This window comes from Bufo bufo, chromosome 5 (genome assembly GCF_905171765.1).
Source record: "Bufo bufo chromosome 5, aBufBuf1.1, whole genome shotgun sequence".
Taxonomy (NCBI): domain Eukaryota; kingdom Metazoa; phylum Chordata; class Amphibia; order Anura; family Bufonidae; genus Bufo; species Bufo bufo.
In genome coordinates, this window is record NC_053393.1 from 461,558,665 (window position 1) to 461,580,194 (window position 21,530).

The 21,530-nt window shown below is 42.9% G+C and overlaps 2 protein-coding genes across 2 annotated transcripts in view; both read left to right on the forward strand.

Annotated features, from left to right (window-relative positions):
• Positions 1-19,578, forward strand: part of LOC121001543 (ATP-binding cassette sub-family B member 5-like) — a 34,136-nt gene extending 14,558 nt beyond the window's left edge. The window contains exons 7-8 of the mRNA XM_040432666.1: positions 18,127-18,273; positions 18,398-19,578. Of these exons, the coding sequence (XP_040288600.1) occupies positions 18,127-18,273; positions 18,398-18,595 (345 nt within the window). The 3' untranslated portion in view covers positions 18,596-19,578. The remainder of the gene's footprint in view (positions 1-18,126; positions 18,274-18,397) is intronic.
• LOC121002302 (ATP-binding cassette sub-family B member 5-like) overlaps positions 1-21,530 on the forward strand; it is a 1,125,761-nt gene that overhangs the window by 179,700 nt on the left and 924,531 nt on the right. The gene's annotated exons all lie outside the window — the stretch shown is intronic.

Here is a 21,530-nt window from a genome sequence, read left to right on the forward strand (position 1 = left end):
ACGGTAATAATTGGAGAACCCTAAAAAGCGCTGTAAGGCTTTTAGGGATGACTGTCCCACCCAGATGAACATCAGTCGGGCTTCAGGCCAACACACAGCACGGAATCAGGCCTGGTCAGCCTTTGGGATGAAGCCCTAGGGGTCGCTGACGAGGGAGGGGGGACCTGGCTGGTTCTCATAGATATGTCGGCAACCTTCGACACTATCAGCCATTCCATCCTCCTAAATAGATTAAAAGCTGACATTGGAGGAGATAACCACGGACTTGCCTGGTTTGACTCTTTCCTGAAAAACAGAACTCAGAGAGTCAAACTGGGCTTACTCTTTTCCCCAGTCGAGACGGTGGAGTGGGGAGTCCCTCAGGGATCTCCCCTCTCGCCATTACTTTTTAACATTTATGTCCGACCTCTGCTCGCCATTCTGAAGGAGTATAACATCAGCTATGAGTCTTATGCAGACGATACACAGATCCTTTTGAGAGTATCGAAATCCGCTGATGACTATAAACTCACGCAAGAAGGACTAAATAAGGCCAGGAACTGGCTAGCACATAACCACCTCAAACTCAACCCGACCAAGACTGAGCTTATTGCACTACATAAAACACCTGAGGCTGCCGCCCCGTCTATCTTTGGGGAAAACGTTGCCATCGCCACACAAGGAAAGAGTCTGGGGATAATTTTGGATCAAGAAATGAGCCTCCGTCCCCAGATTAAAGAAGTAATACGGAAAGCAAACTTCGCCCTATTCCTTTTAAAAAAAAGCCCTACCGTTTCTCCCCAACGCATGCAGACAGGTCGTGGTGGGAGCGCTAGTCAACTCTCACCTGGACTATGGCAATGCAATGTATGCGGGGCTACCAGAGAAAGATCTGAGAGCTTTGCAACTCTGTCAAAACAGAGCCATCCGGCTCATCAAGAAACTAGACTGGACAGACTCTGTTACAAAAGCACGCAGGGAACTCCACTGGCTCCCAGTGAAAGAGAGAGTGCAGTTTAAGCTGTGCTGCTTAACACACAAAGCTCTCTACAAAACAGGCCCCATCTATCTGCAAAAAAAGATAACACGTTACCATCCTCCTAGAGAACTGAGATCCACCTCAGCCTCCCTTTTGTCGGTGCCAAGAACCCGCCTCAAGACAAGGGGGGACAGACGTTTCTCAGTATTAGCCCCCAAGATCTGGAACTCCCTCCCAGAACATGTCAGAACAATACCAGATTACCTGGAATTCAGGAAGCTGGTTAAGACCTGGCTATTTGTGTAGGATGACATAGGGGCCCACCAATATAGCCGTCCACAAGCGCTTTGATCGGATTGAGTTCCTCTAGAGCGCTATACAAGGACTTAGTAACATAACATAACATAACATAACCCAGTCTAAAATAGCTAGTACCTTACCAGGGTCCATTTTAAAAGCATGTGAAGTGAGGACATAGCCAAGATACAAAATTTCTTATACCCCAAAAAAGCATTTTTCTAACTTAGCAGACAGTAGATTTTTTCTTAGAATATCAAGTACTTGTCTGATATGCATAACCAGGGGCGGATTGGCCATAGACCTTACAGGGAAATTTCCCGGTGGGCCGATTCCCAGGGGGAGTGCCTGAGCCCTCCTCATGGCCGGCCAGTGGAAGTTTTTGGAGATGTATTTTGTTCTGCTGGCAGTAATTTGTGATGGACTGTGGTATTTGGCTCTGTTGGGGTGGTATGATGTGCCACAATATGGTATTACTGGCCCTGCTTTCCATCAATTTGGACGGGACTACAAAACGGGGCCACTTTTAGTATTTTTTCCAGGGCCATTTTAAGTTCCCAGTCCGCCCCTGTGCATAACATGAGAATCCCAACTCAAAGAAAAAAATCTAAATATATTCAAGATACACAATCCTAAATTTGCCAATAAATTCCCTGCAAATGTCATTCATGAAACTTTGAAAAACTGCAGGAGCATTACTAAGCCCAAAAAGCATGACTAAATATTCAAAATGTCCTTCCGGAGTGTTAAAAGCAGTTTTCCATTAGTCCCCTTCTTTAATTCAAACAAAATTATATGCTCCTCTCAAATCGAGTTTGGAAAACCATGAATCCCCCAGAACCTGATTGAACAGATCGGGGATTAAAGGAAGAGAATATTGATTCTTAATGGTGATCTTGTTCAATTCCTGATAGTCAATACAGGGTCTAAGGCCTCTGTCCTTTTTTTTTCTAAAAAAGAACACCGCCCCCATAGGAGACACAGAGGGTCGAATGTGTCCTTTAATCAGACTTTCCTTAACATATTCTCTCATGGAATTGCGTTCAGGACCAGATAAATTATATATCCGCCCCTTAGGAAACCTGGACCCTCCCAATAGTTCAATAGCGCAGTCATATGGTTTATAAGGGGGTTAAGCTCTCGGGGTCAGATGAGGAGAATACATCCATATATTCCTCGATGAATGGAGGTAAAGTCTTGGATTCTGCTGAGACCCCTGCTTGCACAAAAGATAAACAAGAATCACATTTATGGCCCCATTTTTCAACCTCCCCTCTGGCCCAATTTATCACCGGGTTATGCAATTGGAGACAGGGCATACCTAACACTACATCAACGGGAAAAATTTTCCAAGATCAACAGAGAGCAATTCTCAGTATGGCACACCCCTACAGTTAAAGTAATTTTGGGAGTGTAAAACGTCATCATTCTTTCCGATAATGGGGCGGAATCTATGGCTACCATGTAAACAGGGCTGGGAAGGGTAAACATGGGGATCCCCAACTGAAAAGCAAACTTGAGATCAATAAAGTTAGCGGCAGATTCAAAGTCGATATATGCATTTCCTAAACCCTTGTTAGGCCCTAATGAAATAGTAATCGGTACTAACAATTTACTTTTAATCACCCCAGGGAGTACCTTGTCTTTAGATCCCTCAGTTTTGGGTGATCTTCAGGAAGGAGGGATCTTGGGACACTGCCAGATCCAATGATCGGAGTCGCCACAGTAAAAACATGTACCATGGCGGCGGCGTTGGTCTCTTCTGGTCATACCAATCTGCATGGGTTCATCAGCAAAAGGCTTGGACAGACCTCTGGTTTGGACATAACCTGGGAAAAAAACAAATGTTCCCGCTGTCTCTCCCTAATGCGTCTGTCCAATCTTACCGCAAGAGTCATGGTTTCTTGCAAGGTCTCAGGGGAAGGATAACCTACAAGCATATCTTTAAGAGTCTCAGACAAACCAGATCTGAACTGACTTTGAGAGTAGGTTCATTCCAACCAGATGGAACGCACCATCTTCTAAACTGTGTACAGTATTCCTCTACCGGTCGGTCACCCTGCACCAAAGCTTTCAGCTGACTCTCTGCTACGGTTGCTTTGTCCGGTTCATCGTATAGCAGCCCTAGGGCCTAAAAAAACGCATCAACTGACACAAGACATGGCGAGTCGGGGGGTAATGAAAATGCCCATTCCTGGGGGTCACCCTGTAACAGGGATATTATAATTCCCACTTGCTGTGACCTGAGGCCAGTCGCAGTCTGAAATATAGTTTGCAACTCTCCCTAAAGGTTTGAAAACTTTTGCGGTCCCCCAAGAACTGCTTAGGAAGTTTAACATGGGGTTCCACCTGTAAGGCGGACAGAGAGGACACAGTGAAGTTACGGCCAGCTTCTTGAACTTGTAACCTCTCTCCTAGCTCCTAAACAACCTGGGCCAGGTTCAGGACATGATCCGTCAGATTTTGCAGGGGATTCATAGTGGTAAAGTGGGGCTGTGAATCTGTCACAAAGAGGGGAAGGGGATGGTGCAACACTGACTCTACCCACACCCCTGTCCCTGCCTAATTGCACTATCCGTCCTAAGTAATGGAGCGCAACTGTGCGGCGTTCCCTAGCCTTGGTAAGTGCGGAGGGACAAACATAGAATGGTCAACAAGCCGAGTCAGAACCAGGAGGTAACTACAGTACAAGAGGATAAACAAAGATGGGTCAAAAAACAAGCCAAAGTCAAAAACCAGGAGAATCGAAGCAGACACAAGGAGCAAACAAGGACTGAGACGATCAACGAGTCAGGAGTCAAAAGCCACGGAATCACACTAGGAACTCTGGATAGGACCTTATTCACAGGCAACCTGTGGTCAGCAGGTTGCCTATATATATAGTGGGGAAGAGGACTCATGTGACGCGGCTAGCGCCACATGACTCATTCCCAGCAAGAGGAGTCATGTGACGTGGCCAGCGCCACATGACTCATTCCCCTGCAACCAGCTGAGCGCCGAGTGCACCTACCTCAGCTCGGCGCTCGGACTCCTTGCAGTTGCAATGGAAGTGGAGGACGCCCACTGCGCTAAAGAGGTGAGTGCGGCCGGGTCCTCCCTGCCCCCGTTGTTGTGGAGATGAGGACGCAGCGCAGGTCCTTGCTCCGTACTAGCCGGAGGGCGCCGGGGGCACTGAGGAGGGGAAACCTGAAGCCAGCGCCTCGTGACAGCTGGAATCTGGGATAGTAACAACCTATTATGGGGAAGTGCAAGGGAACATAACCTGCACTTATCTAGATAAATAATGTTTATTTAAAATGCATTCCCATACTGCCCTGGGTCCTGAGACTGACCCCCTTTAAAGTGTACCTCCTGTTATATTATTCGATGCTTGAAGCAGTGACACGGATCAGGGACAAAGGGCCATCCTATATTCTGGAACACACAAAGTTATATAATTTTTGAGAGGCAAATTCCAAGTTTTGCGCATACAGGAGATGTAACAGGAATTTACATTGCAATGTGCTAAATTTTTTAATATAATAGTATAAGACTCACGTAATAGTATAAAACAGTCCTGATCAAAAGTTTAAGACCACTTGAAAAATGGCAAAAAATCATATTTTACATTGTTGGATCTTAACAAGGTTCCAAGTAGAGCTTCAACATGCAACAAGAAGAAATGAGAGTGAGATAAAACATTTTTTGAGCATTTAATTAATTGAAAATAACGATTGTAGCGCACCCAAATGTCTTGGGTCCTCCCAAAGAATGGCTCAAATCTAACGTGTTTTTTTTTATGGCGCTTAGGGTACAACTAACTGAACATTGCCACTGTAGTCAAATGGGACATTCCACCATGGAGTGTCATTAGTACACATTATTGTGGGGAGAGGGTCACCTTTGGAGCAAAGAGCAAAGGGAACATGAGCGTAGACTCCTTGATGTGCAGTGCTCACAGGTTCTTGAGTACTATTTCCCATAGTGTCATATGTGATTCTCTGTGGAGGCCTTATCTGTCTGGGTGGCCTTAGTTCAGAGGTGTTGACTGGGGAGCATGCTTCAACAGGTGGTGCATCATTGACACACTCACACTTTGTTTCTGCAGTAGTCACGTCCTCTATTTCTGGAGTAACCTAGGAGTCACCCACACTTGAATTGACAGCAAACAAAAGGTCATTGTCCATAGTAGGCAGGGGAAAACTCTCATTTTGTTGCTCATTCAGGGCCAAAGAACCCTCCAGACGAATGCCTGTTTTGGATTGGTCAACTTGACAAGGGACGAACTCTAGAGCATTAGCATTCAGATCGCTTTCAATGGGGTTATACATACTATCATAGAAAAGTCCATCTACACCCCACTCACTATCACTGTCTTCTTCCCCATCAAGGGGGGTCACTGGTTCTTCAGCTGACGGAGTAGTCTCTCCTTTTCTCTGCAGTCTGCTGGACCGCCTGGAATTTGATTTTCCTTGTACACGTTTGGGTTCAGAATTTATTATCCTCATAATTTCTGCTAGGGGCATCACGTTGTTGCGATGCCAAGTCTTAATTGGTCCTTCCTTTCCTTCAGGGCGAACCTGGTAGACTGGAATGTTTGGTAGTTGGGAGCAGATTATGTAGAGATCAGAACCCCATCGATTTGCTAATATGTGCTTGCCTTGTAGGCCCACATTCCTCAAAAGAACTCGGTCCCCTGGCTGAAGATCATGTACTTTCACTTTCTTGTCATAGCGAGCCTTATTCTGTTGATGTCGCAGTCCTGAAGAGATTTCAGCCAACTCATACGCTTGCTTAAGACCTTTCTTGAGTCTCTCCACATAGCTAGTGTGAGAGTTCACCAGAGTGTCATCAGCAGAGACTCCAAATGTCAGATCGACAGGGAGACGAGCCTCTCGCCCAAACATTAAAAAGTAAGGCGAGAACCCCGTGGCATCATTTTTTGTACTGTTATAGGCATGCACCACTGTTGCCACATGTCTACTCCAATGACTCTTTTTTTCAATAGACAAACATGTCAAGTAAAGTCCTGTTGAATCGTTCAGGCTGGGCATCCCCTTGCGGATGATATGGGGTGGTACGACTCTTCTGCACCCCCAAAAGTGTCAGTAGTTCTTTTACAAGTTTGCTCTCAAAATCACGCCCCTGGTCAGAATGAATTCTCTTTAGTAGACCATAATGGACAAATAACTTTTCAACAAGCAGTTTAGCCACTGTGAGAGCTTTCTGATCACGAGCAGGGAATGCCTGAGCGTATCTTGTATAATGGTCTGTCACAACCAACACGTTGCTAATTCCCCCTTCGTCAGGTTCAATACTGAGAAAGTCTATGCATACAAGTTCTATTGGTCCTCCACTCTCTAACTGTCCCAAGGGAGCAGCTCTTGTGGACAACGTCTTTCTTTGAATACAACACAAACAGGAACGGCAATAGTCTTCTATGTCTTGCTTCATACATGGCCAGTAAAATCTGTCTCTCATGAGCCCCAAAGTTCTGTCATAACCCAGATGGCCATGTTCATCATGTAACGCACAAGTATTGTCTCCTTGTACTTCTGGGGGAGTAATAACTGCCATTTTTCACTATTGACGGTACTTGGGGCCCTCCTGTATACAAGTCCACTTCGTATTTGCAACCGGTCCCACTCTTTGACCAACAGCCTCGCCATTGGGTGGGCATCTTTACGAAGAATGTCAACTTGGTTCTTCTCTAAGGCTGCCACTGCTAGTTTTCCTAAAGGATCTTCCTTCTGATCTCTTCTGAGATCACTGTGGCTCAAAACTGGTAATGAAGAAGCCTGCAGAGTGACTGGATTGCAAAAGGATGAAGGTAGACTTTCGGCTGGTAGAACTAGGCTCTGGGCACAACATTCACTTCTCGACTGGACTGTTGAAAATTTGCACATAGCTCTCACTCCTGGTGCAGGTATTTCTACCCATTCATTATCAGGGTGTAAATCTTCATGAGGTCTACGGGATAGACCATCAGCATCTCCATTCTGTGTGCCCGGACAATACTTCAGACTGAAATTGTAGTTGGACAGAGCAGCCATCCATCTGTGTCCAGTGGCATCCAACTTTGCAGTAGTCTGTATGTATGTCAAAGTATTATTGTCTGTCTGAACTTCGAACTCAGCCCCATAAAGGTAGTCATGCAGTTTATCCACTACAGCCCATTTCAAGGCAAGAAATTCCAATTTGTGGGCTGGATAGTTCTTTTCTGTGGGGGATAGACTTCTGCTAATGAAAGCCACAGGCCTCAGCCCCTTGTCTTGCTCTTGATAGAGACCTTCTCGGCTAGCATCTACATGGAGTGTATAGGGCTTAGTCGAGTCAGCATAGGCTAGCACTGGAGCATGAGTAAGACAATGTTTGAGCTTTTCAAATGCTTCATCACACTCAGAGGTCCAGCGGCCCTCAATACACTCTTTAGGCCCTCTTGATCCCCTCACTTTCTTCAACTTGAAGCCTTCATCTGAGTCAATGAGAGCCACATTACTTTGAAGCAGTTGGTTTAGGGGTAGGGCTGTCTTGGCAAACCCTTGTACAAATCTTCTATAATAGCTACAGAACCCAAGAAAAGAGCGCAACTCTGTGATGGTTCGGGGCTTAGGCCAAGATGTCACTGCTTCAACTTTGCTGGGATCTGTTGCTATCCCCTCTGCAGACACCATGTGTCCGACATATGTCACTGATGGCTGGAAAAATTTGCATTTGTCTAAGGATAGTTTCAATCCTTCTTTTTCAATCCTATCCAACACTTTCCTTAGCCTTGCCTCATGCTCTTCTAAAGTTTTCCCAAAGACAATGATGTCATCCAGGTAGACAAGTACTTCAAGAAGATGCATATCTCCAACTGTTCTTTCCATGAGCCGCTGAAAAGTTGCTGGTGCGTTTGATAGGCCTTGGGGCAGGTCATTGAACTCAAAGAACCCCAGAGGAGTGATGAATGCAGTCTTTTCTCCATCTGTAGGATCCATTGGAATTTGGTAGTATCCACTCCTCAGATCTAACACACTGAACCATTTGCTGCCCACCAAACAATTAAGTGCATCCTCTATCCGTGGGGTGGTGTATTGATCAGGGATTGTTCGCTGATTCAAAGTGCGGTAGTCAACGCACATGCGTATTGATACATTTTTTTTCCTGACAACCACAATGGGGGAGGCATAAGGGCTTCTGGACTCCTGAATCACCCCAGCGACTTTCAGTTCCATCAAGTGCTGTCATAGGTCCTCCAAATCTCCCGGAGCAACTCTTCGTCAGCGTTCCCTGAAGGGCCGCTCTTCCATCAGCCTGATGCTATGCATTGCACTCTTAGAACGACCTATGTCATATTCACCTGCAGAAAAACAGTTCTTCTTTTGCTTTAGCATCTCTTTAATTCGAACCATCCATTCTGGTGTCAAGATACCACCTCCTAAGTCAACATCTTCCAGGTTCAGTTCATCTATACAGGGAGTGCAGAATTATTAGGCAAGTTGTATTTTTGAGGATTAATTTTATTATTGAACAACAACCATGTTCTCAATGAACCCAAAAAACACATTAATATCAAAGCTGAATATTTTTGGAAGTAGTTTTTAGTTTGTTTTTAGTTTTAGCTATTTTAGGGGGATATCTGTGTGTGCAGGTGACTATTACTGTGCATAATTATTAGGCAACTTAACAAAAAACTAATATATACCCATTTCAATTATTTATTTTTACCAGTGAAACCAATATAACATCTCAACATTCACAAATATACATTTCTGACATTCAAAAACAAAACAAAAACAAATCAGTGACCAATATAGCCACCTTTCTTTGCAAGGACACTCAAAAGCCTGCCATCCATGGATTCTGTCAGTGTTTTGATTTGTTCACCATCAACATTGTGTGCAGCAGCAACCACAGCCTCCCAGACACTGTTCAGAGAGGTGTACTGTTTTCCCTCCTTGTAAATCTCACATTTGATGATGGACCACAGGTTCTCAATGGGGTTCAGATCAGGTGAACAAGGAGGCCATGTCATTAGATTTTCTTCTTTTATACCCTTTCTTGTCAGCCACGCTGTGGAGTACTTGGACGCGTGTGATGGAGCATTGTCCTGCATGAAAATCATGTTTTTCTTGAAGGATGCAGTCTTCTTCCTGTACCACTGCTTGAAGAAGGTGTCTTCCAGAAACTGGCAGTAGGACTGGGAGTTGAGCTTGACTCCATCCTCAACCCGAAAAGGCCCCACAAGCTCATCTTTGATGATACCAGCCCAAACCAGTACTCCACCTCCACCTTGCTGGCGTCTGAGTCGGACTGGAGCTCTCTGCCCTTTACCAATCCAGCCACGGGCCCATCCATCTGGCCCATCAAGACTCACTCTCATTTCATCAGTCCATAAAACCTTAGAAAAATCAGTCTTGAGATATTTCTTGGCCCAGTCTTGACGTTTCAGCTTGTGTGTCTTGTTCAGTGGTGGTCGTCTTTCAGCCTTTCTTACCTTGGCCATGTCTCTGAGTATTGCACACCTTGTGCTTTTGGGCACTCCAGTGATGTTGCAGCTCTGAAATATGGCCAAACTGGTGGCAAGTGGCATCTTGGCAGCTGCACGCTTGACTTTTCTCAGTTCATGGGCAGTTATTTTGCGCCTTGGTTTTTCCACACGCTTCTTGCGACCCTGTTGACTATTTTGAATGAAACGCTTGATTGTTCGATGATCACGCTTCAGAAGCTTTGCAATTTTAAGAGTGCTGCATCCCTCTGCACGATATCTCACTATTTTTGACTTTTCTGAGCCTGTCAAGTCCTTCTTTTGACCCATTTTGCCAAAGGAAAGGAAGTTGCCTAATAATTATGCACACCTGATATAGGGTGTTGATGTCATTAGACCACACCCCTTCTCATTACAGAGATGCACATCACCTAATATGCTTAACTGGTAGTAGGCTTTCGAGCCTATACAGCTTGGAGTAAGACAACATGCATAAAGTGGATGATGTGGTCAAAATACTCATTTGCCTAATAATTCTGTACAGGGTGTATTGACGTTATCACTTGGAGGCAAAGGAGTGGCAGCATATACATTTACCAGACAGACTTGAGAGCGAAGGATAATGGGAGTGCTCCCCTTGTTCTTCAACCCCACTGACAAGGTATCATGCGGGTGCTTCAATTTGTCAGCTGGCCAGACCTCTGGTATTAACTCCAGACCAGGTGGCAATTCTATTTCCGAGCCCATCTCCGTCATGAAGTGGGAGGTAGTTGCCTTTCCACACATCCTCACCTTTGCCCTTAGACAAGTTATTCTTCCTGGTTGAATGACATGTTCTTTTCCGGAAGGGGACCAAACATGCCCAATCTCTTCTTTTGGGTTGATCTTCTCCTTTTTCAAAGCATAGTACACTGGTTTTAAGAATAGGTGAAGTGAAAGACAATTCTCAGCCAACTGTGGTCTCAACAATCTCCGAATAAAATCTGTATTTGTCCCAACCAACATGGCAGCTTCTCCCTTCTCTTTAGGTCTTGGGCACACAACAGCTAGAGTGTTAACTTCTTTGCTGATCCCCACCACTGAGGTAGGGAACTCTAACTTGAGTGAGACGTAGCCATCATATGGGAACTTTGTGTCGCTCAGACCCCAAATCTCCAGATCTTCCAGTCTTTGAAGCGGCAAGTGTTTCAGTTGCTTCTGATAAAAGTCTCTGAATAAAATAGTAACCTGAGCCCCAGTCTCCAACAAAGCTTTGCTATAGATTCCTTCTATTTTAATTGGCACTAGAGGGGACGGCCCAATTAGACCAGCTGGCAGCTTCTCATTCCTTGTTCTTTCCACTGCCTTACAGTCGGCATGCTGATGAGTGGTAGATGGTAGTCTTAAAACTTTTGCTCTCTTCTTCAAGGAATCAGGCTGTGTTAGTCTTCTGTCATCTGAAATGTAAATGGGCGAAGAATTCGAGGCAGGGGTTCTTTCCTTCATGGTGTTATTTATGGAGCTCTTTAAACTTGGGCACAAAGTTGGCTCCTTCACTGAGGCCCTCTGAAGTTTCCCTGCGTCGAGTTCGCCAAAAACATTTCATTTACTCTCCTTAGATTCTCAGGATTCGGACATCTCCGTCTCATGTGTCCTGTCTCTCCACATCGGTAACAGAATCCAACAAATGCTCTTGATCTGACTCCATTCAATGCCAAGCCATAGCTGTGGATGCTGCCTCTATTTTCTTCTCTTCTGCTAGTGTCTTGACTGTCTTCTGTAGCCCCTCTACTGTCTTGACAATCTGTGTTATTGCATCTGCTAATATGGCCACTTGTGACTCTATCTGTGATGCTTCGGAACTAGAGGCGCTATGAACCATTGCTCCTGTTTGCACCTGAGAGGAGCTCCTCTCTTCCAACACTGCTTCTTCCTCTCTGACAGCTTTCACCAACTGATGATACATTAAAGGTGTCTGGTTTGTTTGTGCCCGCATTTTTGTCATGATGGGATCTAGAGGCAATGCACCCTGAAATATCTGCTGAACTCTTTTCTGATCTACTTGGTCTGAGTTTATCCCCTTCTTCAGCATTAGTTGATGAAGAATTCGATCCAACCGCCTAATATACTGGGACAATTTCTCCCCCTCCATCTGATAGGTATGTGTGAACTTATATTGAAGCTCCTCCACTGTCTCAGTTCGCCCAAAAATATCTTGTAAAGCGTTCAAGTAGTCTCTAGCAGAGCAGGCCCTTTTGCTCAGTCTTAGATTTCTGATCACTTCTGCGGCCGCCCCTTTGAGACTTTCGGCAACTCGCTGTTTCTTAACAGCTTCCGACACATTCCATTCTTCTATTACTTGAAGCACTTGATCCAGCCAGGGTTCAAACTCCTCCTCCCCATTTGGTGTGGGCTTTAACTTGCGGTATTCAGATGCCAAAGATTTCTGGCCCAGAGTCGCACATTTACTCATTACTTCGGTCAGTGCTTGTACTAACCCAGAGGTGGTGACCATGTCATTTGCATCTACTGACTTGTTTCGAGGCAAAAACTCTGGTCGAACCAATCTAGCTTTGAGTCCCTCTTTCCCAAATTCAAAGTCCTCAGGGAAATCTAGCGCTGACACTGGTGTCCCCCACTCAAACAGAACATTGGTCCTCTCCTCTTCTGTGTCCCTATTTACTTTGATATCTCTAATTAGACAATGTTCTCCTGGGAAAATCTTTTCCATCAAATCATAAAGCTGACGGCGGGACATTTCAGTACTGGGGACTATCAATGCAAGTGCTTTGTCTAAGTCCACTCTACAGGTCTGATACCACTCAGTGACTAACTTTGAATCCATTTTGTTGTCTTTACTGTGCTTAAATAAAAAAAAAGGGAAACAGAGTTATGGTCTGAAATGGATCCCGGACGAGCCCCCAAATGTAGCGCACCCGTAGGTGTGCCTTAGAAGTGGAATAGTAGGTTCAGATCTCTCTTTGCTCTGGTGACCTCCCTTTTTCTTCCCCAATACTCAGACACTGTTTATATGAACAATGGGCCCATTTATTTTCAACAATGTGACCCTAAACAAAATAATGGTAAGCAGTCAAACTTGCACAGAATATTACTAGTTATAAAATTACTGCAGTATTACATGCAATGCGCTGTCAAACAGCTTCTTACATAAAAATCTCAATCAATTATTTATTATTTATAACAAGTTTCACTGCAAAGATAAACTATCATGAGAATAAAATAAATGTTAGATATTGACTCTAATCAAATGAAAATACAACAGCTCAGTATATTAAACCCTGTAGAAGGCTTCCAACGCTTAAATATACCCAAAGGAAACACAAATATAGTCCCGGCGTTAGCAGAAAAGAAAAGGGAAAATAGTTGGCAGCTGCATGGGTTGGGGCCCGTCTTCTCGGTTAAATATTTATAACAATGGCGGACAGTGTAGCTCACTTGTGCAGGAAAATCCTTAACTGGTGTCCAAGTCCAGAACCTATGATTCCCTGCACTTTACTAAGCTATATGATTCAGAACGGGGTCCTTAGGCACTAAGCATTTGCCTTGTGAAGATTTCAATATCAGCATGAGAAATATACACTAGGAGAGTCCACACAGTGTCTTCCAGACAAACAGCTTATATCAATGCAGCTGGAGGTGAATGCAGGGTATTAGTTTGTGTTGATCTCACACTCTCCTGGATGCAATGTTCATAATACTTTAGTATGGTGTGCAGATCTGCTACCTCTGAGAGCAGAAAATGCCAGCAACTCACTACCATTTAGTCTTTCTCCTTCCAAGAGTATAGAGCTTGATCTTCTGTCTGGCCAGACAATCCAGTAACTCTATCTTGAACCGCATCCACAGCATCCTTTTCCAACCTTCATCGCACATCCAACAAAACCCTCCCCCTCAGGAACTGTCCTCTCCAAACTTGGTTCCTAGTGTGACGCAGCAATCTTTTCTAAGTACACCCCTAGTGAAAATAAAAGAGTCCAATTGCCCCCCGAAACAATGCCAGAACAGGTCAGAAGCACAGAGGTTAAGAAATGATAAGCTCAGAGTCCTGTCTACAAATGCTCGCAGTTTAGGTAAAAAAATCAATGAACTTGGGTCAATAATGGCATCTGAGAATGTAGATTTAGTGGCTGTTACGGAGACATGGTTTAATGAAAGAAATGACTGGGACATAACCATACCAGGGTACTCTTTATACAGAAGAGACAGAGAAGGCAAGAAAGGAGGAGGAGTGGCCCTGTATGTGAAAGATAGCATTAAATCTAACCTAATACAAGTTGGTGAGGCCAACATAGAGTCAGTTTGGGTTACGTTGCAGTTTGCTAACCATGCAGTAACTCATGTAGGTGTGATATATAGACCACCTGGTCAAGTTAAAGAACTAGATGATCTACTAGTTGAAGAAATAGCTAAAATGACAATGAAAGGAGAAGTTATCATTATGGGAGATTTCAATCTTCCAGATATAAACTGGAAAACCAAAATAGCAAGTTCTACCAGGAGTACAGATATTCTAAATTCCCTACTGGGGTTATCTCTACAACAAGTGGTTGAGGAGCCAACCCGGAGGGAGGCCATTTTGGATTTGGTATTCACAAACGGGGATTCGGTATATGATGTCATTGTAGGCGAAACCTTGGGATCTAGTGATCACCAGTCAGTGTGGTTTAATATAAGAACTGTGAAAGAGTCCCACCACACAAAAACAAAAGTTTTAGATTTTAGAAAAACAGACTTTTCAAAAATGAAATTAGTCATAAATGAGTCCTTATCAGACTGGAACGGATTACATGGAGTCCAGGAGAAATGGGACTACTTAAAAGGTGCATTATTGAAGGCAACAGAAAATTGCATTAGACTCGTCAGTAAAAGCAAAAAAAAGGAGGAGACCAATGTGGTACTCAGCAGAAGTGGCCCAAATCATTAAAAATAAAAAGCTAGCATTTTGTAATTATAAAAAAAACCAGAGCAATGAAGATAAGGAAATCTACAAGATTAGGCAGAGAGAGGCCAAGCAAGTTATAAGAACTTCTAAAGCGCAGGCAGAAGAAAAACTAGCTCAGTCTATGAAAAAAGGGGATAAGACATTCTTCAGATATATAAATGAAAAAAGGAAATTAAAACAAGGAATAACTAAATTAAAAACAAAGGACGGAAGGTATGTAGAAGAGAATAAAGGGCTAGCCGACTGCCTTAATGAATACTTCTGTTCAGTTTTTACAAAAGAAAAAGGAGAAGGACCTCCACTAGAAAGAATGACTATTAAATCGTTTGATGCATGTATCTTTACAGAGGAAGATGTTCTAAGTTTGCTGTCTAAGGTGAAGACAGATAAGTCACAGGGGCCTGATGAGATACACCCAAAATTATTAAAAGAGCTTAGTGGTGAGCTGGCAAAACCGTTAACAGATTTATTTAACCAATCATTAGTAACAGGAGTCGTCCCGGAAGATTGGAAATTGGCAAATGTCGTGCCCATTCACAAGAAAGGTAGTAGGGAGGAATCGAGCAACTATAGACCAGTGAGTCTGACATCAATAGTAGGCAAATTAATGGAAACCCTATTAAAGGATAGGATTGTGGAACATCTAAAATCCCATGGATTGCAAGATGAAAAACAACATGGGTTTACTTCAGGGAGATCATGTCAAACAAATCTTATAGATTTTTTTGACTGGGTGAATAAAATAATAGACGGTGGAGGTGCAGTAGACATCGCATATCTAGATTTTAGTAAGGCTTTTGACACTGTCCCACATAGAAGACTTATCAATAAACTGCAGTCATTGAGCATGGACTCCCATATTGTTGAGTGGATTAGGCAGTGGCTGAGTGACAGACAACAGAGGGTTGTAGTCAATGGAGAACATTCAAAACAAGGTAATGTTACCAGTGGGGTTCCACAGGGATCTGTACTGGGACCGATTTTGTTTAATATCTTCATAAGTGATATTGCAAAAGGCCTCGCTGGTAAGGTTTGTCTTTTTGCTGATGACACAAAGATATGTAACAGGGTTGATGTTCCTGGAGGGAAACGCCAAATGGAAAAGGATTTAGGAAAACTAGAAGAATGGTCAGAACTCTGGAAACTGAAATTTAATGTGGATAAGTGCAAGATAATGCACCTGGGGCGTAAAAACCCAAGGGCAGAATATAGAATATTTGACACAGTCCTGACCTCAGTATCTGAGGAAAGGGATTTAGGAGTAATTATTTCAGAAGACTTAAAGGTGGGAAGACAATGTAATAGAGCAGCACGAAATGCCAGCAGAATGCTTGGATGTATAGGGAGAGGTATAAGCAGTAGAAAGAGTGAAGTGCTTATGCCGCTGTACAGAACACTGGTGAGACCTCACTTGGAGTATTGTGCGCAGTACTGGAGGCTATATCTCCAGAAGGATATAGATACTCTAGAGAGAGTTCAGAGAAGAGCTACTAAACTAGTACATGGATTGCAGGATAAAACTTACCAGGAAAGGTTAAAGGACCTTAATATGTATAGCTTGGAAGAAAGAAGAGACAGAGGGGATATGATAGAAACTTTTAAATACATAAAGGGAATCAACTCGGTAAAGGAAGAGAGCATATTTAAAAGAAGAAAAACTACCACAAGAGGACACAGTTTTAAATTAGAGGGGCAAAGGTTTAAAAGTAATATAAGGAAGTATTACTTTACTGAGAGAGTAGTGGATGCATGGAATAGCCTTCCTGCAGAAGTGGTAGCTGCAAATACAGTGAAGGGGTTTAAGCATGCATGGTATAGGCATAAGGCCATCCTTCATATAAGATAAGGGCCGGGGGCTATCCATAGTATTCAGTATATTGGGCAGACTAGATGGGCCAAATGGTTCTTATCTGCCGACACATTCTATGTTTCTATGTTTCTATGTTTCTAGTGGGCAGAACTGTGCACTGCAACTAATGAGGGAAAGAAAAGAAAAGGTTTAGCATTAAACATCATCATTGCACAAAAAGCTATGGGGTGTTACACGATTAAACTGAAACAGTTTGTTTTTCAGCTGATCCAAATTTTAGGACCACATGCCTTTAAAAGGCCAAATCTGTGCAAAGATGTGGATTCATTGTCATTTTGTGTCAGGTAGTCACACATTGTGATGGCAAAGGCAAAAAAACTCTCCCTTTTTGAATGTGGTCGGGTTGTTGAACTGCATAAGCAGGGTCTCTCACAGCGCGCCATCGCTGCTGAGGTGGGACGCAGTAAGACAGTCATTTGGAATTTCTTAAATGATCCTGAGGGTTGTGGAACAAAAAAGTCAAGTGGAAGACCGAAAAAAATTTCATCAGCACTAAGCCGGAGGATCCAATTGGCTGGACGAAATTCGACCCAAATTAAGGCCCTTACTGGTGCTGACTGCAGCCCCACGGCATCTGAGACTGAAGGGCTTCAAAAACAAAAAACGTCTTCAAAGACCTCGTCTCCTTGAACACCACAGAACTGCTCGTTTGGACTTTGCAAGAGAGCACCAAACATGGGACATTCAAAGGTGGAATAAATTTTTATGCTCTAATGAGATAAAAATTAACCTTGATGGTCCTGATGGTTTCCAACGTTATGGCATGACAAGCAGATCCCACCTGAGATGTTTTCTACGCGCCACAGTGGAGGGGGCGCCATAATGGTCTGGGGTGCTTTTTCCTTCAGTGGAACAATGGAGCTTCAGGAAGTGCAGGGGCGTCAAACGGCCGCTGGCTATGTCCAGATGTTGCAGAGAGCATTCTTCATTACTGAGGGCCCTCGTCTGTGTGGTAACTACTGGGTTTTTCAACAGGACAATACTACAGTACACAATGCCCGCAGGACAGAGGACTTCTTCCAGGAGAATAACATAACTCTTTTGGCCCATCCTGCGTGTTCCCCTGATCTAAATCCAATTGAGAACCTTTGGGGATGGATGGATGGCAAGGGAAGTTTACAAAAATTGACAACAGCTCCAGACAGTAGATGGCCTTCGTGCAGCCGTCTTCACCACTTGGAGAAATGTTCTCACTCACCTTATGGAAACGCTTGCATCAAGCATGCCGAAACGAATTTTTGAAGTGATATACAATAAAAGGTGGAGCTACTCATTACTGAGTTCATGTTTGGAAGTTGGATTTCTGTTTTGGGGGGGTTTAGTTTTTTTTTGGAGGTGTGGTCCTAAACTTTTGATCAGCTGAAAAACAGCCTGTTTCAGTTTATTCGTTGTTTTCATTAAATTGAATGTTCAAAAAAGATTTGTCTCACTCCCATTTCTTCTTGTTGCATGTTGAAGCTCTACTTGGAACCTTGTTAAGATCCAGCCATGCTAAATATGATTTTTTGCCATTTTTCAAGTGGTCCTAAACTTTTGATCAGGACTGTACAAGTACACGAGGCCTTTTTGTGCTGTTAAGATGTTTCTTACATGTACCATTCATCTTTCAGAAATATAACACATCAGTTGGAGGTAAAGGAACTCAACTGTCTGGAGGTCAAAAGCAGAGAATCGCTATTGCCCGGGCACTGATACGTTCTCCAAAAGTTCTGCTGCTTGATGAAGCCACCTCAGCACTGGACAATGAAAGTGAAAAGGTGAGAATAAAACATCATTTGTATTACAATGTTCTTGCATGCCTCATTACCCAACATTAACAGGTATAGTATATTCGACTTATTCTGGTCAAACTTGAATTTGATCTTTTTCTGTCATGGTCAGGTTGTACAACAAGCCCTAGATCAAGCACGGAAGGGAAGGACTTGCATTATGATTGCTCATAGACTGTCCACAGTCCAGAATGCAGATCTCATTGTCGTAATGAAAAATGGAAGCGTAATAGAAAAGGGAACTCACCAACAGCTTCTGGCAAACCGAGGGGAGTATTATGAACTTGTGAATGCACAGACTATAACCTAATCTAAGATAAGTGGATGGTGACATCTGGATATAAAATGAGCTGCATACTATGGTGGTGTGGAGAGTCAAGTCTAACAGTCACGACTGAGACACTGCTGCTGAATACAAGACCATAAAGAAGTGCAAACAGCATAAAGAGGACAAACTGTTGAGTCATATAAATCCCAGCTTGGGTTTAAGTCTTAAGAATGCTGTGACTAACTGAGACTCAACGGTTCAACCTTTATTGATGGAAATGGTCAATAAGTGTGTCTATACACGTAAATGAGGATCATTATAAGTAGGGCATTCACGTTCTCTGCCTTTATAAATAAGTATGAAGAGATACCTCTAACTTTGAAACTTGAGCATGCTACTGTTACTTTCTATACAAAGGCAGGAATTAGGATGATAGATCAATAGATAGATCGATTAAGCCATCGATAAATGATAAATAAATAGATATGATATGTGCAAATAATTATTTTTAACAATAAAATAGAAATGATTTGCTGTTTTCTTTGATATCCACTCATCAGTAATATGAGCTGGAAAAAATGTGCTATATGAGATGCTTGCTTAGTTACATTTAAATTAAATGTTCTCTTTTTAAAACCATTTTAAGCTCAGCATTCTGTACAGAACCATTTCTTAATCTTTATACCACTTACTATTCCCTGCATAGACTAAGTTCTGTTATACATTTCTGATTGTCTTTGGCTGCCTTTAGTGGGAGCTTAGGGGTGTGACTGCATTTTGTTTATTGGCAAGTTCAGTATACAGTATAAACTGTATGCAATCATTTCCTAAAATTTCCCTACCAATGCCTGCAGGCAGCCAGAATTTTCTTTTTAAACCTCTGGCTCAGATTTTCTCATCGTAAAGATGGCGTAAGCTTAGACAGGCTGTGTAGACCTGCACCAGATGTATCACAGGGGCTCAGGCTGGATGATTAATCTGGTGCGGGGATAGACACTTCTCTGACTCTACGACAACTATTGTTTGACTTAGGCCTCATGCACACGACCGTTTTTTTTGCGGTCTGCAAAACGGATTTCCGTTGTTCCGTGATCCGTGACCGTTTTTTCTTCCGTGGGTCTTCCTTGATTTTTGGAGGATCCACGAACATGAAAAGTGAAAAAAAAAACTAAGTCAAGTTTGCATTGAAAATGATAGGAAAAACGGACACGGATCACGGACGTGGATGACTATCTTGTGTGCATCCGTGATTTTTCACGGACCCATTGACTTGAATGGGTCCGTGAACCGTTGTCCGTGAAAAAAATAGGACAGGTCATATTTTTTTCACGGACTGGAAAAATGGATCACGGATGCGGAAGCCAAACGGTGCATTTTCTGATTTTTCTACGGACCCATTGAAAGTCAATGGGTCCGCGAAAAAAAAAACGGAAAACGGAACAACGGCCGCGGATGCACACAACGGTCATGTGCATGAGGCCTTACTTTAAGGCACAGTTTTAAGGCAGAATTTTTGCGCCATTCTGCTGCAAAATAGCGCATCTTAGACCCCACCACTTTCACATTTCGCTCTATCCCTTTCTTATAAGCACCACCCCTTCGTCGAGCATGTCATAAAAAAGTTTAGAAACCCTTTATGTGCCAAATTGTGTCACTTTATAGACACATTAGTAAATCTGGGCCTCTGTGTCTTGACTGAGGTTTTGGAGCACTGAATCGAGTATGGAGATTTGAACAAAACAAAGATATACTTAGGTAAATGAATCCTATTTAATATTTTAAAAAAATGGTGCTCCAGGTTGGACATTTGCTTCAGGGACACCTCCACTGAAACCTAGATGCTTTACACCACCAGGTCTTCCTTTATCAGGGATTATGTATACTGTAATTCTACCAAAGGATGGCCTAAGTGATTATACTACAGCATACAAGGTGCGCTGTTGCCTCAGGTTAATTTATACTTAATTATATTTTGTATTTACTTTTAATTTGTGACAACACATTTACTTTTTCTTTCTTTGGGTAAAGAATCTGGTATTGAATCGGTTGGAAAATATGTTTCAAATTTTGTATCAAATTCAGTCTCTAAAATATTTGAACTTTTATTACAATCTTCTAAATCTATTTATAAAAGAAAAATGCCTCCATCAACCTTCCACAGTAAGAGTGCATTCACACGACCTTTTTTCTGGGTCCCCGATCGTTCTGCAATTTAGCGGAATGGATGCGGACCCATTCATTTCAATGGGTCATGTCCTATTGGCAGAACATGTCCTATTCTTGTCCGCAAAAACAGAAAAGAATGGCCATTTCCATATAGGGATGGCCCTGTGCGTTCCGCAAAATGCAGAATGCACATAGCCAGTGTCCGTGTTTTGCGGACAGTTTGCGGACGTGTTTTGCGGACAATTTGCGGACAGCAAAACACTAACGGTCGTCTGAATGTAGCCTAACAGTGTTATTCTGGATTAGAATGAATAATCAGTTTTTTCTAGAAACAGCGTACCTCTTGTTCATGGGCTGTGCCTGGAATTATAGCCCCCGCTTAACTGAAGTGAATGGTGATCTGCAATCCAAGACTCAACCCATTGACAAGACAGGTTCTGTTTCAGAAGAAAAGTGGAAGGCTCATTCCAAGCCTGGACAACACTTTTAACATCTATTTTTTAAATATGTCCATTTAAATATTATGTACTACTTTCAGCAATATGTCACACTCTTCTCCTTTTACATCCAGAATAAATCTAAAACTTCTGCTGTTTCCCTTTTGGAATCTCTGTGTGGTTTATTTGCTCCTCACATTCATGTGACTTATCAGCTGAGCAACGAGGGTTTTTCCAAGATCATAAAAAATTAGAACATTCCTAAAACAACCCTTGATAACCTCATTGATAACATGCCAAAGTGTGTAAGTGCATGTATTTCTGCACATGGCGCTCATACTCAATACTGAATAAATCCAAATATTTTAAATATT